Source organism: Oenanthe melanoleuca, chromosome 1 (genome assembly GCF_029582105.1).
Source record: "Oenanthe melanoleuca isolate GR-GAL-2019-014 chromosome 1, OMel1.0, whole genome shotgun sequence".
NCBI lineage: Eukaryota > Metazoa > Chordata > Aves > Passeriformes > Muscicapidae > Oenanthe > Oenanthe melanoleuca.
The window spans coordinates 80,055,488-80,075,521 of NC_079333.1; the positions used below are offsets into that span (position 1 = coordinate 80,055,488).

The following is a 20,034-nucleotide window of genomic DNA, read 5'->3' on the forward strand; positions in this document are numbered from 1 at the left end:
TTTCTCCAGTCTAAACAAGCCCAATTCTCTCAGCTGCTCTTCATAAGACTTGTGCTCCAGACCCTTCACCACCTTATTTACTGTTTGGACACACTCCAGCACCTCAATATCTTTCAGAATGAGACCTGCCAGTTGCTGTGCCTCTCACAGTGTTGTGCTATCAGATATGGCCAGCCCTTCAGGATCCCTCTCTGGGCATCCCTCTGCAGGATCCTGTACAGTCCTGTCTAATAGAAAATTAGAAAAGTCAAATAGAAAATGAGTCTGTATTAAATAATGCTTTCACTACTCATTTTTTCTGACATCTTAATGGTGCATGGGTTTAAAGGATCTGGAGGTTATTTGGTGAAGCTACATAAAGAAGTCATCAGGAAATATCTGGACACTGTTTAGAGATGCGAGCTCTGGAGTCTTTGAACCTTCTCTTGACTTTGAGTGTATCAGCTGGCCATCCTTGATTTGTGATGGGTGGTCACAACAACTTCCCCATGGTGTGCTACTGCTGAGGAGAAATCATCATGGAGGGTTGTGTCTCTTTGCAGGCACATGTATATGATAAAGTTGTCGGATGTATGCATACAGCTGCTTAGTGCAGGTAAAGGTTTAAGAGTGGAATGGTTCACCAAAAAGTGGACTTTATCAGAAGCTCACAGATACCAAGTCTGGTGGAAGAATGTGTTTTAAATGCAGTAAAAAGCTGGTCTAAGGCTTTCTTTCTTTGTGTGTTTTTTTTCTTTTCTTTTTCTTCCTTTTAAAATTCTTTTACCTCTGTTGCTTAATTTATTTCTGCATTATGCTTGTTTACAGTTATGATAAAAGTAATTAGTTCAATTCACGTGATTTGTATAAATGTTTTCTACTTAGGGAAGATGAAGCTTCGGCAATTAGACTTTATTCTAAAAGAATGCAGTAATGATAGATAAAATTCGTGCTGTTGTTGTCACTAGTCTTCTTCATGATTAATTATCTCTCATATTTTTACTCTGGACTTTTTCTCTTCTAGAAAACTTTGCTTAGTTGTTGAATTTGTTATAAACTCTTGGCTCGGTAGTATTCTTAAGCTTTTCAGAAGCAACCTCATGCTTGTAATAGTTTTAGTTATTAGTTTAGAATTAGATTACCAATTCAGAGAAGCATGCTAACTCTTTTTTTCCCCTGAAGAGATTCCGCTTAAAATCTTTTATATAGTGAATTTTTAATAAGTTATGGTAAAAACTGTTAATGCTCTTGCATAATAGATATGCTTCCATATTCTCCTCTTCTTCAATTCTGACCAAATCTTTCCCATGGAAGTGAGAATTACTTCTTTCTGTTTTCATAGAAAGAGCTCCCCAACTGATAGTTGTGTACATGTACATATAGGAGATGAAGCATTACACTAGCTGATGTTGAAAATGTATCCTCTTTATTATATGCAATGAAAGCAATACATTGTGTACCATGATTAATCTTTTCAATACAAGGTTAAATAATAGGTTCCAGCCAGATCTAGTGACTATTTAAAAGGGTTTGCAGCCTAACTAAGGTGAGTATGGTCTTGCTTTCTCAGGCTCTTGTAGGATGTTTCTTTTGGTGGTCTTTGCTGTAGTGCATGTGGGATTGAAACATTGCTTATGGCTGAACACTAGGGCCCACCACAAAGAATTCCTTTGCCTTTAGTTTAAAATTGCAGGTGTTAAAACCATTAGGAAATGCCTGAAAATGTGCTCAGAGTGCAGGTGTAGTGCCTGATGGCAGGAAGGCATCACCTGAGGTAATGGGAAGCAGTGCTGTGCTGTAGGTGAAAACTGCTCTGCCACCAGCTCTGACTAATGTCTGAGGAGTCATCAACCCATCAGTGGGAGCAACTGGAGTCTCCTACACCTCTTCCCTTCATCTCCTGCTCTCACCATACCTCTCCAGAGGGCCAGTTTGACCAACTCAAACTATTCTATGATTCTCATATTTGATGTATAAAATGCTAATGATTTTTGAGTTCGAACTGTGAGAGAAGAACTGTGAACACAAGTGGTGTCCAGCTTACCAGATCCTTCTCTGCACATAGTACAAATCTAGAGTGGTCTTCTCATCCTGTGAACAGGCCTACCCACTATGGCTTAATGAGATGACCTGGTGATTAGCCTCTTGGTAATGTTGCTGAGTTGCTCAGTAGAGGTGGACCGCACTCCATTCTAGCATGTGGGCATAACCAAAGTTTCTAGCTATTTGATCAGAAAGAAACTCTCAAAGTGCAACCTGACCCCAGGTTTTGAAGTGTGTTACATTTTGATTTGTTTCCTATTTACACAGTGTCCCAATTACCAGCTACTTGCAGGGTTGAGGAGCAAGAATGATGGTTTTTGAGCACTACAGACTTCTTCCTCTGTCAGGAGGGGGTTTTTGGCCTTTGTAGGTTTTGGTTGCAGATGATGTTTTATCTTTGGATTAAGTAGATGATCGAATTGCACCTCCAGCATCTCTTCAGAAGTATGAGGGGCACAGAGGAGTTTGCACTAGGCTCTCTATACAAGGCTGACTTTCATTTTTATAAACCATGTTATTTTTTAAATGATGTTTTTACAACTTTTCTTTCTAGAGCTTTCAGCCTTCAAGATTCCTTTATGCCCTAATTAGCTTTATTGTTTATATTATTCTCATTCTCTAATTAGAGTAATCACATAATGGAGGAGTTGAAGCTCTTCTGCTTTTTCTCTAATTATTTTTGTTTTGTCAAGCCTGGCTGTTTCCTGCTGCTTATTCTTGTCCATGTGTTTTTATTCTTTGCAAATTGTTGTTGTCATGTACTAATTGTTTTTACTTTATCTGAAGACCTTTTCCATTTTTACTGTCTTAGTCATTCTTGGCCATCTGCTCAGCTCTGCAGTTCCATTTAAAAGTGACAGGACCTATACCAGCGAGTGGGGATAACAAAGTGTAAGAAGAAAGTGAAGGTGATATTAAAAGGAAGGTGATGTTTTTAATTAGCATTCAGGATCCTTCAGCTCATGTTCTGTTACTTAAGCCACCTTCCACCTGACCTTTATACTTCCTTTCTTGCTGCCATTCCTGTGGTTGCTTTGCCCTTCAGCACTTTTTGCAGACTGGTTATTCACAGTAGTGGTGAAGAGCTGCTGAGGTGTGGATTGTCAGGGAATATACATATACCTGTATAACATAAAGCAATGTTGGTGTCAACCTCTAACAATTAGAAGAAAATGGAAGTTTTTGTAGAAAGTGTCTGGTTACTAGTGTAAGAATTTACACATCCTAGAAGGAAAAGAATGAAAGGAAGTGCAGAAAGGTTAATAGTGTGCACAAAATGAGGTAAGATCAGAACAGCATATATTATATATAATTTGAAACCTTTTTTTTCCTGTGGAAAAAGTGACATTGTTGTGTTTAAAAGTAGAAACAGCTAAATGTCTTTTCATGAGTCAAATTTCTGAACACACACATTCAAGATCCACCATCAGAATTGCTATAAAAATGGCCCCATTTGGATGCAGACTTTGAGTTTAATGGGATGCTGGGATTAGCCAGGAGTCTCAGCAATGCTTGGTGAGCATTTAAAGTCCTGATAGTATTCTTGCTATCCCTATGGCTTCCATTTTGGAAGAGCTCTAGGTAGCCTTTTACATTGAAAACCATGATGAGATTAGAAGAGCACTTGTTTCAAAGTACCAGTTTCTCCACTTAGACTTTCTACTGTGTGAATGATATTCTCCTGTTTAAAAACAGAAGCACTTTGATAGCTACAGAGTATGCAATCATCTCTTCACAGATGAGGTGTCAGTGCAATGTAGCACCTCAGTTGTAGTCTGCCCAACATTTCACCTGAGGTACTAGGTAATTGATTCTCTCTAACTCATTCACTTTCTTAAGAGACTAAAAATATGTGGCTTACAGCAGAGTTTGAACGAGCTTTGTGGCCACTCAAGGCTGAAATAACCACATCCAACTGCTCTGCACTCAGCACACCTTCTGACTGAAAATACTACTGAACAAACAAGCCAAAGCAGTACTTGGAGGTTTTAACTTTATAAAGTCAAAGTTCAGCTCTACAAATTGCAAGAAACTTCACTGTCTTCCATTGGGGTTATAAAATAAAATCCTTCTTTTTGGCATGTCCTTATATTTAGAAAATTGAATAACCAGTCACTGTTGTGGATTTATTTAGAAGCCTATGATTTTATAATTTCTTTTGTCTTACAGTCCAGCAACAGTGGAAGAAATTTTGGGTTTCCTCTAAGGGGGTTTCCTCTGGGTATATTGAGATCTGCATTTTGACTGTATGTCTAGCATATTTCTTTGAGACTTTTTGGTGGTGGGAGGCTACAGTTTTGAACGGAATAAATCTGAGTGTGCCAAATAATGCTGATTTTGATACGAAATGTCTCTGAAAGAGCCTGGTCATGGGAAGATGTTCTAAAATGGCTCAATTATTTAGTCTCCCAGAAGCCTGTCCCAAAGCCAGACCTCTGTGATTGTGATTGATTGTCTTCAGCTGCTTCTTAAGTTTTGGGGATTTATACTCTAGCAAAAAGCTCCTTCACAATGCTAAGCTGCAGTATGGCAAGAAGTAGCTTACACTCTGTTTAATTATATGCAACACCAGGACGAAGACTTGACAGAAACCATTTGAAAGGGATTGTGCTAGAGAAATGAAGTGCTTGCATTCAGATTTTCTTCCCTAATACCAAGAGTACAGAGGTTACTGTAGAGATTAGTGAATCTGTAGATGGTGATCCATGCCTCAAATAACATTTATGGGAAATAAATTCTTCTATTATCTTGTATTTTATGAAGTATCCTAGTATAAACTTATAATTCCCCTGTGAGAATAAGGAAGTAACTGCCATGACTAGTTCAAACTTAATGAACGAATACCCTAATTTAGGTCAACACCATTCTCAAAGAATATTTAACTAATTAGATGGACTTGTAGCAAAATATTCTATAGGTCTGTAGTAAATAATTTTACTGCTGACTTACTATTCTGTTTTGTTTTTTTCTCCCTCCAAAGATATCACTTCAATTTTTCAAAATTATTCAGCTCGAGATCAAAAAACACTGTTTTTACAGAGAAGACACCACTACTGAAGGTTTCCTCAGAGGAAAATGGGTGAGTTACTTTCATTTTTTCTCAAAATATTCTTTTCCTAAGTTTTCTTCTATTTAATTGCATGTGGTTCTTTCTTATATCCTAACACTAAACCTGCTGGGAAATAAAGTGAACTCTCTGTAAGCAGAGAATTACTCTGGAGGACCTTGGTAGTAGGGAAGGGGCTGAAAAAAGAGAAGGGAAGTATGAAAGGAGTGAGGTCAGGGTGATTAGAGAGCCCTAAGACAGCTGCAGGTTCTGTGCTTTTATTTCCTCTATGTGCTATTACATAAAGTGCACTGAAAGATACGGTGGAGCTATAGGGAAGGTCCTGATGATGGAGCTTACACACCAAATCCTGAAGTACATCTGCCTGGCCTGTCAGAGAACTGGTGCTCTCAGGTACACCTAAATGTCATGGGATTTTGCTCTTGCTCCCCAGTCTACCCAGCTGTGTCACCAAGAGGAACTTGGTCAGTACTGAATGAGTCTCTTGCTATGAAATTTTCCATAAAAATCTTTCAGAGTGTATGTTAGGTTCTGCAAGGTGAGTTGCATCTACTACCTGTTGAAATAAAACAATGTTTTGTTTTATGTTTGCTGGAAATGTGACAGGTTGCAGTGTGTGGCTCTTCATAATCCAGATTTTACCACAGATGATGATTCATGGGACAACAGCTCTGCAGAATTTGAGCAAAGGTTTCAACTGGAAAGTGAAATGACAAGTATTCCCAGATCTACTTCTTCTGAGAAATATGAAATCTTGGACAGCCTTCAGGTCAAGTTCAATTTATCAAAGATGAGGTCTGAATTCAAACATTAGTTTTTTTTTAATTTCTGTGTATATTTTTTTTATGCATAGATGTCTAGAAAATTATTTATGTAAATTAATAAACTAGGACTCCATATTTAGACTGTATCTTGCCATTGATAGTGTGAAATTGATTTCAGTCTGTTCATAATGATCAATAACCCCTTGTTCTGACAAGAATCAATCATAGCAACTATTCTAAATTTGTAATCAAACATCTTCTATATTGCTTTGAACATTTATTTGAAACCATTTTTAAAGGCCCTGGGGTTGATTTCACAGTACTTTTTTCTTCAGTGTTTTGTTGCTTCACTTTATTTAAAATATGTATTAAAAGTTCTTCTGTAGTCATTACAGTAGCTTTTCACATATGCACAAAGCATAAATATAACTGAGCCTTTTTCCATCTTGGACAACATTAATATATTTCACTCTTTACCCCAAACTAGTCTTTTACATTGTTTAGGCATGGAGGAAATTGAATCTGTTAATATATTAGTAGATAGCAGTATGATAAGAGCTTAACTTCAAATTTTCTCAGGATATTTTTGCTGAGGATTTAACTATCAAAATCTTTAATTTTAGATATTAATTCCCTCTGCCCCTTCCAGAGGTTCAATTCTTTTTCTAGTTTGTTTTGGTGTCTGTAGATAGCTCTGCAGGGTTTTCATGGAGCCCAGCACTGCAGGTCCACATCTCCTTGTTGATCTGTTGCGCCTTTCCAGCAGAGTGTCACTGCATCTTTTCCCAATCTATATGCTGTCTTAGCTCATCACTTCACAATTGTTTTCTTCTCATTGTGCATATGGTATTGTGCTCTCCCACTCTGCTGCTGAACAAATGGAGCAGGAGAATTCCAATGACTGCAATTAGTGCAATGTGAGCACATGTGAAGAAGTTTGACAGGTGCTTTTCTTCACATTTGTGGTAGATTTCCCTGGTAGTTGATGGAACAAAGGTGTTTATTAGGAGTGTGAAATCCATTTTTTCCAGTATAGCATAGGTTTATAATCTGGGAGGAGCATGTTTTTCTGGCAGAACTTCCCTTGAAATATTTTCACTGCTATAGTGCAAGCTGTACATATGGGGTTGGCTCCTTGGCTGTTGTAAACCAGCATAACACTGCTGAGATAGCAAATGAAGCTAAACTGCCCAACAGCATATGCAGATCAGATCAAAAATCATTTGGCTTAGAAGAAGGGGTGAAATTCTTCATAGATTTATACTCCATGCATTTCCAGCTGAAGTCAGATAGGATGGTATTGGAGGCATATATCAGCACAGGATTTGGCACGGGGCATGTACTTGCATCGCTGTGCCAGATTAGCACTGTAGGAAGAGACAGATTGCAAACCACGGGTGAGTCAAAAGCTGATCATGTCTCAAATGTAAGCTGTTAAAAATGCTGCTTCCCTAATAAAAAATGCCATGAAAACAAACAGATGGAAGGAAAAGACCCTTCTAAATCATATATTTATTAAAGCCGTTTCCAAAACCTTGTTTTTATTACATTTTTCCAGCTCCTTTGGATGAGTTTGTTATTTACAAACAAGTGGTTATTAATTTATAAATGCTTAACTAACATTGTATTTCACTTGTGTCTTAAAATCAAGGTTTTTTTTTTTAAATAATAACTTTAAGTATTACTATAAATTATAAATTGTAAGTCCAAAGTGCAAACAAAATAATATGAACTACATAAAAATTGAACCGGTCTAGATTACAATTTATTAATTCATAACACAGTAAATTCTCAAAATTCCAGGATGAAACCGTAATGTAGAGATGGACAGAACAGACAAGCAGGATAGAGGATCTATGACTAAGCTAAATGTTTTCCATAAATCACATAATACCAGAAGAAGTTATCTGTGATGAAGTGCTGATAATGGCTCGTGTCATAATTCCTTTCTTTTCATACCTGTATTACTTTCTTCCTCTCTCTGCCATCTTGTTTTTCAGTAGAGCAGGACTACTTGGAATTTCTAGAAGCCACCTAGTTGGCTCCCTTCTCCTCTTCCTCTGCCTTCTCTAGATTTTCATGCTGTGCAAAGTTTGGGTAAAGTTGTTACCACTTGTATTTAACAGAGGACTTTAGCCCCTTTGTACCAGTTTGTGACAACACATTTTTATTAGCTGCTGTTTTTTATTAGCTGCTGTTTGGAAAATTTTAAAGAGGGGGGAAACTTTGGAAAACAATGTTTTTGAAAATGGGTTTCCAGTCATTTACATTTCTTTTTGTCAATGAGTTGACTTAGGGACTAATTTCCACTGTGATTTAAAATTATTTATAACATTCTTTAGACTATTCTGCTTTAATATTTTGTCCTGTAGCATCTGTCAATGCAGCTTTTTATTGCACCCTTCCTTTTTCAACTAATTATCCTTGTAACTTGAAATGTTTTCCTGCTTGCTTGTCATCAGGTTTAAATCAAGCCTTGCATTTGTCATTCTGTCAGAAAAACAAGGTTTGAATATTTATTTTTGAAAAAAACAGAATAAGAATATTGATGTTTTCAAAATGAAACTATGTAAGGAGGTCAAATCAACAGAAAGGCTTCTGTAAATTAGGGCATCATTAAAACATTGATGGCCAGTCAGAAAATTTTTGGTTGTCTTGTGAGTAAGATCAAAAGAATGGCGATTTATAATGCTAAATCTTAAGATTTCTTTCTCAAGTCCATGCATTTCAACATCCACATTTTAATTTAGTTATTCTTGCCTAACCCACTCAGTAGTAAGCTTGGACAATCCAGAATATTTTATGGCATCTCATTTCCAGAGCAGGGCACTCCTTCAGTGAGCACAGATGTGTATTGGAAAAAAACATCTAGTTTTGTTAGTCGATTTATGCTCATGGAGTATATCTGGTTTTAAAAGATATTGGTAAACTCAGGAGATTCTTAAAGCTTGTTCTTGTCTTCAAACTGCTTTTTCTAATACTTTTCAGGGTGTGTATTATAAGTCCAGTTTTGAGGAAGTCACTCATGATGCCATCTGTCTATGCAACAAGCTGTGCTTTCAGCACAGCCATGCCACCTCCCTGTGATGGCAATATTCCTTTGCCTCCCAGGGAGAGACAAGAATGAGCTGAGGGGGATCTGGGTCTGTCAGGGGCCAGCAGCAATAGTGGACAAGTGGTTCCAGGATCCAGCACTAGCTCATTCTGCAGCCTTCCCTTAGATTTTCCCAGGGGCAAGTTCCCTTTCTGTGCATTGAGATCCATCTGGGAGCAGAGCTGGTGCAGCAGCCCTGATAGTCACCAAGGCATCCCGAGCCCCTGCTGACCTTGCTTCGTGGTGTCTGTACTCTGATGTGATGTACTATCATCCATATGTGCTTACCACTATGTTTCTGAAATGTCAGAGTTGTTAAGAGAACAGAAAAGGCTGTTTTAAACTAACCAGATAGTAAATACATGTTTCCTTGTGTTTCAGATGCTGTCTAAAATTCCTGAAAGTTACAGGCCTCTTTATCTTTGTAGTTGTCTGCTCGGTAAGTATTGAATTTGTAGCCTTCTTCTGGCCCCCATTTCTTTAGAATTAGTTCAAAACTAGCTATGATATTTTCTCTTAGAACATAGAAAGTGTCTAGAGGCAAAAAATGTGCAGGGCTTCATGTCTAATCAGACTCCTATTTGGTGCACTAGTCACCTCTCAGGAAAATATGGCTGGGTAAGCAAGCCAGTTGGAGGAAGAAGCAACTTAAACCCGAATTTGTAGGTCCATTAAGGATGCTTGTTGAAATTAGGATGGATCTTTTGATCCTGACACCTGAGGAATGCTCATAGGGAAAGCTGTGCTGGAGAGGATGCTGCAGCAGCAGCAGTTCTTCACAGTGTCAAAGGCAGAAAGTGATGGGGAGGTTGGCATCTTCTTCAGGTGGACAAAGTGCTGCCCTCCCTTAACAAAATCTTCAAAATCAGCAAAATCTTGGACTGACAGTGTAGACTGTCAAAGAATTAAAGTTTATTGTTTTAATGGCTGTGAGGAGCTCCTTTTTGGATAGCAGGGCTTCTGTTTTGGGAAGAAAATAGATGACACTGTATTTCCCCAGGTGTGGGTGTTGCTTTCCTGAAGATTACACCATTGTTCAAAGAGATATTTTGAAAAAGTGCATAAAATATGTGACTTTGGCTGTAAATTAACAGAAGGAATATTACTTCCCCTTGTTAAGTACCCCAGAGGTGCTTTTCAGCTGTGATGGAATTATACCTAAAAATCCTGAAACAATCTCACAACTGAATGTGCAATTTGAACTTTTAAAAGTATTTGAGATAAGTTTAGAAGGTCTTTTGCAGTTTTTGTGTTACTAATGAATGTTTATTTTTTATCCTTGCCCTAGATTTTATTTGGCATTTATCCAGATCAAGGTATGCCCTGGCAGATGTTTGCCGTATCATCTCTGGAAAGCTTCTGTATCCTTCTTTCATTGAAATAAAACTGATCTGGAGTTTCATTGATATAGTAGTTGAAAGGATCTGTATTTTCTGTCTTATATCCTGAGAGGACTGGGTGTTCTCAGAACCTTGGCTTCATTTAGGCTTGTCCTTTGACACAGGATCAAGTGCTCCCTCTCCAAGTTGTACTGAATGACACTTGTCTCAGCCCAAGCAGCTGTTTAGAAGAACAAGCAGTAGAACAACCCCAAATGAAAATTATTCATCAAAGATGAATATAGATCTGAATGTGAAAAATCTTTGAGGGATGAACACTCAGTTAGTAAACAAACAAAAACTTTTGCAAACAAATTACATTTCTTCTTCTCATTATATTTCTAGTTTAATCAGTCTGGTCAGAAATCTGCTTGACTCTTACTTCACTAGAAGATGCACCTATAGATAAATTTCATAAACTCCTGCAAGGTGCTTTGTTTTGAAAAGGTGCAGTAGGTTTTCATTTTTGAGATGCTTTGTTCTTCTGTATAACTGATTAGTTCCATAGCTTTGGGCAGGGAGAGTCCATTTTAAATATATTTAATTATTAGCATTCTCACTGTCACCAATAATGACACTATATAGTGCACTAATTAGTAGGGTAAATGAGAAAAAATATTAGTGCTTTAGGGTAATTTCTAATTAAAAGTTGAGATTGCTTTTTGGAGGGAAGGAAATAGACTTTTAGTAGGACCAATGACAACTTCAGCTGTAAACTCCCATCAATATTCTGTTCACATTAGTGTTTTTGGTCCTCTTTGAAACTGTTGTTGAAATCTCCTGTGGTGGTGTAGTGTTGCACAGTACCATGGCTGTCACAGCCTTATCTGCCAGATGAGGATGAATTGAAAGTGAGTATTTAAGTTCAATTCTAGTCAACTGTCATAGCATAAATTAAGGATTTCCTCTAATTCCACGCTTGGGTTGGACTCATAGCTTTTGCATTGTATACATTAACTCGGCAACCAAACATTCCCTTTGCTTCAGGGAACTGCAGTTGGGACTGGGATTTTAGAGAAACATCCTGTACTTCATGTTTTAGCTATCATGTCAGGACACTTTGAGACAAATAGCTGTCAGACAGTCAGAACATAGCATTTCCATTTCTTACTTGACAAACCCGAAGCTAAAGCTTTTTACTTTGTGTAATGTGTCTTGAAAACTGGATGTTCAATCTGCTGTCTGATGTCACTGAGCTGGGGAAAAGTGAGAGGCAAGCAATCCAGCAAAGTATGCCTCTTTTTCAAGGTGATATAGTAATTCAAGCAGAAGAGTCAAGGAGAAGATTGCATTTCTAAAAGAGTTTTGGAAAAGGCACCAGCAATCCCGAATATCCTCTTGCTGTCACTGTCAGTCTCCATTTGCACAGCAGTAAGTTCTTGCAGTTTTCTTCCACTTTGTTACAGAATGAAGAAAGTATTCCACTTCCTGGCTAGGCCTAGGTGATGTTAACCATTCAGGCAGCAGTGTTGAAGATGCAGTTTGTGCTGGGCACTACCTGCTACTCTCTGAATGACTACAAGAATTTAATGGTAGATTTTCAGGTGTGCTGCTGTAGTCCTCATCACAAAACCATTGGAGGTTATCATATGAGACTTTGGGTGGAAAATAAGTATCTTAGCTCTTCTCATGCCAAATTATGCAAATGAGCACACTTTACCTCTTGCTTGTGCTTCAAAAGCTGTTTAGAAGTGTTGAATAGGTACTAACCATTATGTATTTATTTAAAAAAAAATTTAACCCCTTCCTCTCATTCTGTTTCTTTCCAGAAATGCCCAAGCACATTGATATGTTATGAATGTGTGCTCAAGTATACAATGTATCTCCATACACTAGAAAAGTCAAAGTAAAGTGTGAAATATTTTTAAAAAACAAATCAAGTAATTACTTTTGGACTTCATGTCCTTTGTCGTCCTGGTATCACCTGGATATTTTTGTTTTTTCTGCCATGCCCATGAGATCTCAGGTTTGTTCAGGGGCAGGAATTTTCTTATCTGGTGCTGAGGGAGGCCTTCATTAGCTGCTGTGGAGATTTTCAGATGAGATCCCTGTTTGTGTTGCTATACCTTTATCTCTGGTTTGGTTTTACTCTAGCTATTTTTCTTCCCATTACCTTCTTTAGTATTAGCCCTTTATTACTAGTGTATCTCCCATTGCTTTGTCCATCCCCATGGGCACAAACCTGGCACGTAACACTGAGATGTGCTGGCTGCAGATTCTGGAAACAACATCTTGCCTCCTGTGAATTAACAGAAGCTTTCTGAGTCTGTAATTTTGTGTGTGATTGGTTCGGGTTTTTTTGTTTGTTTGTTTTTGGTTTTGGTGGTTTTGGTTTTTTTTTTTTGTTGTTGTTTTTAAAATACTAATTTCTTTATAGGCACCAGACATAAATTCAGTGATTTTAGTCTGGTTTTTCAAAATAATGGTAATGTCTCTCTTTGAGCATAAACACTTGGGATTTTTTTATATTTATTATTTAATTTTTAAAATTCTAACAGTCAGCTCTATAATACAAGAAAGGAGTAGGTTTATACTGAAGCCTGTCTAGAGGACCCTTTCTGCAGGAAGCAAGATTCAATATCACTGTTGATGTAAAATGTGTGAAGCATTTTCAGATCTTTTGTTCAAAGGCTGTATGTTAAGGAGAGAACATGTTTAATTACTAAGATGATAGAAGACGAGATATAGAGTCTGAATAAATTCCAGCATTTCTTTGTTTAATTACACATACCTATTCTAAGACATGAACATTCTCATTTTCTTAACTCTTTGGCTGTTCAGAACTTCAGATCTCTCTCCATTAACTGGGTGATCAAAGAGTGAATGAGAAGTATTCTTGTTCTTTTCCACAACTTACATACATTTTCAGACCTTAATAATTTTCTGAAGTGCTAAATATAATTTGTATTCATTCCTTTCTTTCTAATAACTACTGCCCTGATCTAAGCAAATTTTAAGCTGTTGACCATCAATGGGGAATGGACAACTGTAGCAAAACTTTTTGACTTGAACTAGGCTTTATGAAATTAAAAAGTAATTTGGATTCATCATGTTTTTAAGGAATTGTACAATCAAACTGTTTACTATTTCACTGCATTTAAAGAAATGTCTTTCTTTCACTGTATCTCATACAGTTATAGCTATTTCTACACTTCTCAATAGTAGAAATATTTTCTTTTTACAAAAAATGGTTAATCTTCAGCTCATTTCTGTGCAGTGGATCTCACACCTACCTTGCTGAAATATGAGTTTCCATTTTTACTCTGTCCCTGACAACTGCTTCAGTAACAACCTTTTCTTCCCTCTCAACATTTGTACTTGTGCCTGTTCATGTTACAGGTGAGGGAAGGTTAGATCAGTGTGGGCAAAGCAATTTAATTTTCCTTTTTTGAACTGATTGTCAGAAATTACCAGGGGAGCTGACTGTGAATTATTCCTGAGCCTGGCCAAGGAGCTTGCATTTTTGTAAATATATTTTAAAGTCTTTCAGTCCTGATCTGATTGTCTGATTATTTAAGTGTTTGATATCTCCCCAGTAAAATTTTTGGAGCAAAGGATGACGTTTTAAAAATTAAATATTTTCACAGCACGCTCTGTGAAGAGTTTTTTACTCACTTGCTCCTTATATTCAAAATAAAACTCAATAAAAATACATAACCTGAAGTCACACCTGAATGGTTATCTGCTTACTTCAAACCAGACAAAACCAGAGATATAAAAATTGACTAGACAGGGGCCATCTCCATGGGTGTACCTCCATTCCCTCCATAAGAGATTTTGCCACTTCCAGTCTAGGATTGAGGTCTAAAATTCAGAAAGTCCAAGATGTATCTCAATAGTAAAAATATGTTGAATTTTAAATCATAGGCTAGATTTCTCTTTTCTTTGGATTCAGTGGAACTATTTAGAACAATTCCTCATATGGATGAGGAGTCTCTAGGAGAACCAAACTTAAGACCCCTTATTGTAAAATTCCTTGCTAAAGTTGTATGAATTTTTATGATTTCTGCATGAATATGCATTATTGATGCAATTGTTAATCATGAAGCAAGGAAAGGTCACTAGAAAATTTGGAATCATACCGACCATTAGTGATATGAAAAACAACATTTCCCACATCTTGAACTATATATAGAGAAATATATAGAAATATATTTAGAATATATAGAATATATATAGAACAGTATATATATAAATATAGAGAAAGAAGGACTGTAAGGCAAATAATATAGTCACATTTTAGCAGGATTTTCAGCTTCCTTGAAGGTTCTTCTCCAGGGAGCATAAATTAATATAATTAATTACAAAACCTCTCTAATTCCTTTAATTCTTTTTCCCCTTTGAATATTTTTAAATTTTGTTACTCTAGTTCTCTACTGGCAGACTCTCCTCCATAATTTTTCCTTGCAGAAAGCATTTAAAAATCGTTTCTGTTTTCCATGCTGTTGGAAACGTACTAAGCATTTAGGCCTGCAGGCAATGTTCAAGCTGTTAAATAGATGGATGAAGACCAGGACCACATGCAGAGGCAGCTGAGAAGCAAAATCTCAAAGCACAATTGATAAAATGCTGCAGAAATTAGTTTGTTACAGAGCTTCTCAAACTGATGGAGCAGAGAGAAAGGATGCATCCACTGTAGACAATATTGGAACTGGATTACTGGCACTCAAAAAAGGGGGAAAATTAGAAGTTTATAGAGCATTCATCAGATGAGGAAACCAACAGGGACAGAAGTGTGTGGTTCAACTTGTTATACTGTGAAGGGATGATGTAGAAAAAACCTCATCAGCTACAAACAGAGATAAGAAACAAAAAAAATGAAAAGCACAAATACTAATGCACAAATAACACCAGTTAAGGACAACATGCAAAAATGGATGCTAAAACTCAGGGAAAAGGTCTTTTTAAAATGGTAATATCCTAGAGAAACTAGCATAAGTGACCTGGCCATAAATCAGGATGAATGGTGTATGACTACCTCAGAAGCTTGCTGAAAAATAATCCACAGACATAGCATCCTCAAGGTGTGTTCTACAATATACAGACCAGGATATACAAATAGATTTTAAAGCAAACATAAAGTTAGCCATCTCCATGCAAATAGAACAGAGAATCTCTGTCAAACAGGGCTTTTTGGCTGCCTCTGTACATATTGAAATAATTGCATATCAGGGCTCAGTATTTTGGGGACTGACTCAGCCATTCCTGAGTTAGTCACCCCAGGCTCTCTTTGTAGTTAAATAAGAGAATGAATGTTCCTCATGAGTAATTATTCTCATCTTCATGTAGTGGTCCAAAATGAAGCAATGAATTCTATCTTACAATCACTTTTATGGAAGCAATCATTAGATGCAGATGTCCAAAGTATAAGAGCATGAACTGTGGTGAATGAATACCACTTTGTGTTTAACCACTGCATCCCATTCCATCATGTTGTCTACATAAGCCACATAAAAATAAAGTAACATGAGGTGACATTCACATACTCCTCAAAACCTCTTCAGAAAACCAGGAAACAGGGCTCTTGGTTCAGCTGGGAGCAGCAGACCTGCTCTGGTGCCAGGTGTAAATACACACAGCCACAGTGCAATGCTTCACAAAGCAAACACAAACCCAAATCCCTTGAAAGACTAATTCACAGCAATAATGTGATTTCAAGAATAGAACTGTGTCAAAATGAAGCAGTTTAGCTGAAGTGAAATACAAAATCCCACCTCTGGCTGTAAATCTCATTGGGGAGATTTTTTTGCTTTAAGGGGGCAAGACACATTACAAAAAATTAAAAAGTTCAGGAAAGGAAAAGCATGATTAAATTGCAGAATAAAAGGGAATATTAGAAGTAAAAAGAGAGTTTTCCAAAAAGTTGTCCATATCTGAATGATTAAAATTTAGAGGAAGTCATGTTCTGGCAGTTTAAGGGAAAATAAAACCAAGGTGAGGCAGAACAACAATATTCTGAAGAGCAGCCTGATTTAAAAAGTCGTATTTTTTCATGTAAGCACATCTGAAGTTTTCTTCTGTTTATTATGATTCCACCTTTCATAAAGGCTGCGATCTGCTGCAGTCTAACAATGGAATTATGACAGAGTCCCTAAATAATGTTTGGAGAAAGATAACTCTGATGGGATTTGAGGGCCTTGATGCAGAATGATGTTCTGTTGTTCTTGCAATCAAAAGAGAACCTTTCTTTTTTAATTTTTTTTTTTCTTTTGGCTCTTTATAATGGTTTTATAAGTGCACAGAATGGAATGGAAAAAGTATCCTTATCTGTAGAGGAAAAGAAGAAAGGAGCCACTCTTCTTGAAAATAAGGTTTAATTTTAGACATCCTTTCTAATAGCTCCTGAATGTGTCATCTAGGTAATTACAGGATTTATTTTAAAAGTATTGCTTAAAAGGAAGCTGCCATAATTATATGCACCTGAAACTTTTCAAGACATAAGTGGCTACACTCCTGGTGAAAAACCGACTATCAAAAGCTGTCCCAAACCTTAGGGTTACTGACCTCAGATCAGCAGACCTTTTAGAAGGTTTAATTAATGTCTCTAGTTAAAGGTATAGATACAATTCCTATTGAGACTTTCATAATATCACAAAAGAAACCTGTGATGCCAAATAATATTTAAAACTTTCAGAAACAGAAGAGAACTGTTTTAATTTCTGTTTATGTTTGCCAAGAGTTGTGTGTGTAAATTCCATGAGTGGACTTGTCTCCTGATTTGTTACATGTGAGTTTATCTTTTTATTCTTTACTGTGCGATTCCTTTAAGATGATTGGGAGCTTAATTTTTTAATTAATGGAATGTGGATGTTACTGGTGGTGTTTGCTTGGCTTGCCTTGCTAAGCAAGGTGACATTTATATCACTTTGAATGCATTGTCTACTCACCTAGTAGTAGGTCTAGGGGTTTTGGTGGTGGTTGTTTTTTTTTTTTTGTTTGTTTTTTTTTTTTTTTTTGTTTTTTGTTTTTGTTTTTGTTTTTTGTTTTTTGTTTTCTTTTTTTTTTTTTGGTTACTGTGGGAGATTACTCTCTTCTAGACCCAGAAGGACCTCATAATCTCCCAAATCTTTCCCCATTACACATGGACTTAATGTGGATGATCTTCCTAGGGGTCATGGGAAGCAGGACAGAGCACAGCACTGCCCTGAGTCCTCGAACTAGCCTGAGTTTTTTCTTTTCCTGTTCAAATCTCTGAGTTTTGAGGGCTACAAAACATCTTATTGGGAAAATTGTTTTGTTGGGTATATGATTTGGTACATTTTACTCTCTCTTTATAGTATGCTTAATGAAATATTAGATGTTAAAACCATAAGATATTCAAGCAAGTGATTAAGTTTCATGGTTTCAATAGAATGTGTGTGTAAAACTAAGGAGTTATTTTGGTTTGTTTGATTTTTTTGTTTTGTTGATGATGCCTTAGCTTTCTATCTCTCACAGACAGGAGCAAAACACTTACAATATTGCTCTATTGTAGTAACAAACAAACTATGAAGGGTTTAAAAGCTTGAGCTTTCCTCTTTCCCTCTCCTCCCCACCCACCGAAGCACAGGGAAGGTTTTTTTCAGCCATGCCAGAAGTGGACTGTTACAACACTGGGTTTAAAAAACCCTAGATGGATTTGGACTAATAGAACCAGACTTCCAATGGATTTGTGGATGGTTGGCTGATTTCTCAATCATATTAGACTAGGAGTGTAGTTTGACTGCACTTCATGGGAGATATCTCAAGAAAAAAGAAGTAGATGAGGGAGCTGAGAGTAGTAAGAGTCTGTGAGTACTTCAGCTCAGAGGAAGCTGAAAATATCTTTCATATATTTGTAACACTGTGGGCAAAACTTTGACCAAAAAGCAAATTGTCAGGCAAAATCCTCTGCAGCTTCTACATTGTTTTCACCAGTACAAGTTCTGTGATGTTTCAATTGCTGAGCTAATGGTACAGCCTTTCATCTAGTACAAGTACTTAAAGAGCTTTACTTCTCTGTCTCTCTGTGTATTTCTGTATGCTATTTTTAAGCTTTGATAGATCAGGTGAAAGCACTGGCAATCAGAAAAGTCACTGGGGAAGATATATCTGTTCTGAACTTGTAACTCGTTTTTTTATTAGGAAACTGGTCAAAACACTACTACTTGGAGAGGAAGTAGACATCTGTTTTGCTCTTTTCAAAAATCCTGAGGCATTTTAGCTGAAGAGTGTACTTTTTCAGTGTAAATTGACTAATCTTTGTACAGCCTATACTCATTTTTACTGGAAAGTGGAAAATTTAGTCATTTGCACCTTAACAACATTATTAACAGCTATGAATCTGACTGACTTTCGTGATTCTGCTCTGTTGAAGTTAGACATAGGAGGCCCATTTGGGGCACAAGTAGTTAATGAGCAAACAGAGGAATACATCATAGTACAGATCAGCCAGAATGAAGACACAGGATCAAGGAGGAGGCGCCAGCAGCAGGTAATAGTCTTTAAATTCTCTCTCACTTTTTCTGAGATGTGTTTATCACTTATTTCCATCACCACTGTGTGGATTAAGTGGCCATGCTTTTTCTTGCTGCAAAATTTCTATTTCAGCATTAGAAAACTTACTGTAATTAGAGTTGCATTTTCTTTTGCCTTTATACAGCTTCTCTGGGCTTCCTGCATTAAAATTTTGTTCTCTATATTCCATGCAAAGTGTGTTTTGGCATCCTCCCTCTGGAGGACATCCTGGAGGTGTCTCTCACTTCACTGATTGAATGAAGATATGAGGATGAGTTAGTTTAATCAAAGCACACGTAACAAGCCTAATCAGGGGGAATTAATTTAGACTGATTTTATGCCTGATCCACAAAAAAATCTCGAAAATGGACAGAAGTGAGAAAAGGAGGAATAAAACCCTGCATCAGAGACATATCACTATAACTGACTCCTGCTAATATTGCTGAATATGACTCTCTTGCAGGTGGTGTACAACTGGTCTCTACCCTTAAGTTCAAGAAGAAATCAGCAGATCATCACTACTAGAACCTTTCAGATACCAAACAGGTTGGCTAAGAGACTGAAAAATCATGCATTGAAGAAGTAGTTGCCATAGGCTTGACTAAGATAACATTTTAAAAATAATTATCACTGCATGTTTCAGAAGGGCAGGGAAAGATGAGTCCTTGTTGTTCTTTAAAAGTATTTACAAGACAGGTTTGTACTTGAGTTAATTTCTAAACATTACCTTTTAGAAGGATAGAATTTGTTTGAAAATGTTTGAGGAGTTGCTTCCTTGTGTAAAGATATAGCAAGTACATTGATAAGTACTCAATATAAAATTAATGCACAAATAAAAGGTATTTCATTCCAGGAATAAACAAAACTTCTTTTTCTTTCACCAGAGGCACCATCTTCATAAACATTCAAGCTTTCCTGCAGGAATCTGGAAGTGTTCCTCTCTCCATGAAGCATCAGTATCTTCATGCAAATATAGAGGCACAAGTAACAGTTGCATCCATCATCTTAGTAGGTGTCTACGTGCTGATCATATTGGAAGTAAGTCAGTTTTGTACTTGGATTTGTTTTTTTCCCCTAAGTTATAAGTGGAGCACAAGAAAAGTTTGATATAATTTTAAAGTGTGTATATAACTTCTTCATGCACCATCAGTGTTGCTAATGACATGAATAAGATACATGTGGAGAAATTGTTCTGCACTGTAAGTGATTTTGCCAAGTCCTTTCAATGTTACT

General features: G+C 36.9%; 1 protein-coding gene across 2 annotated transcripts in view; it reads left to right on the forward strand.

Moving 5' to 3' along the window:
• The window catches only part of OCA2 (OCA2 melanosomal transmembrane protein), a 183,289-nt gene that overhangs the window by 41,085 nt on the left and 122,170 nt on the right, over positions 1-20,034 (forward strand). For both annotated transcript variants that reach the window (XM_056489564.1, XM_056489573.1), the window contains exons 5-11: positions 5,003-5,101; positions 5,696-5,884; positions 9,329-9,386; positions 10,236-10,308; positions 18,621-18,778; positions 19,265-19,347; positions 19,686-19,839. In XM_056489564.1, coding sequence (XP_056345539.1) covers positions 5,003-5,101; positions 5,696-5,884; positions 9,329-9,386; positions 10,236-10,308; positions 18,621-18,778; positions 19,265-19,347; positions 19,686-19,839 — 814 coding nt within the window. The remainder of the gene's footprint in view (positions 1-5,002; positions 5,102-5,695; positions 5,885-9,328; positions 9,387-10,235; positions 10,309-18,620; positions 18,779-19,264; positions 19,348-19,685; positions 19,840-20,034) is intronic.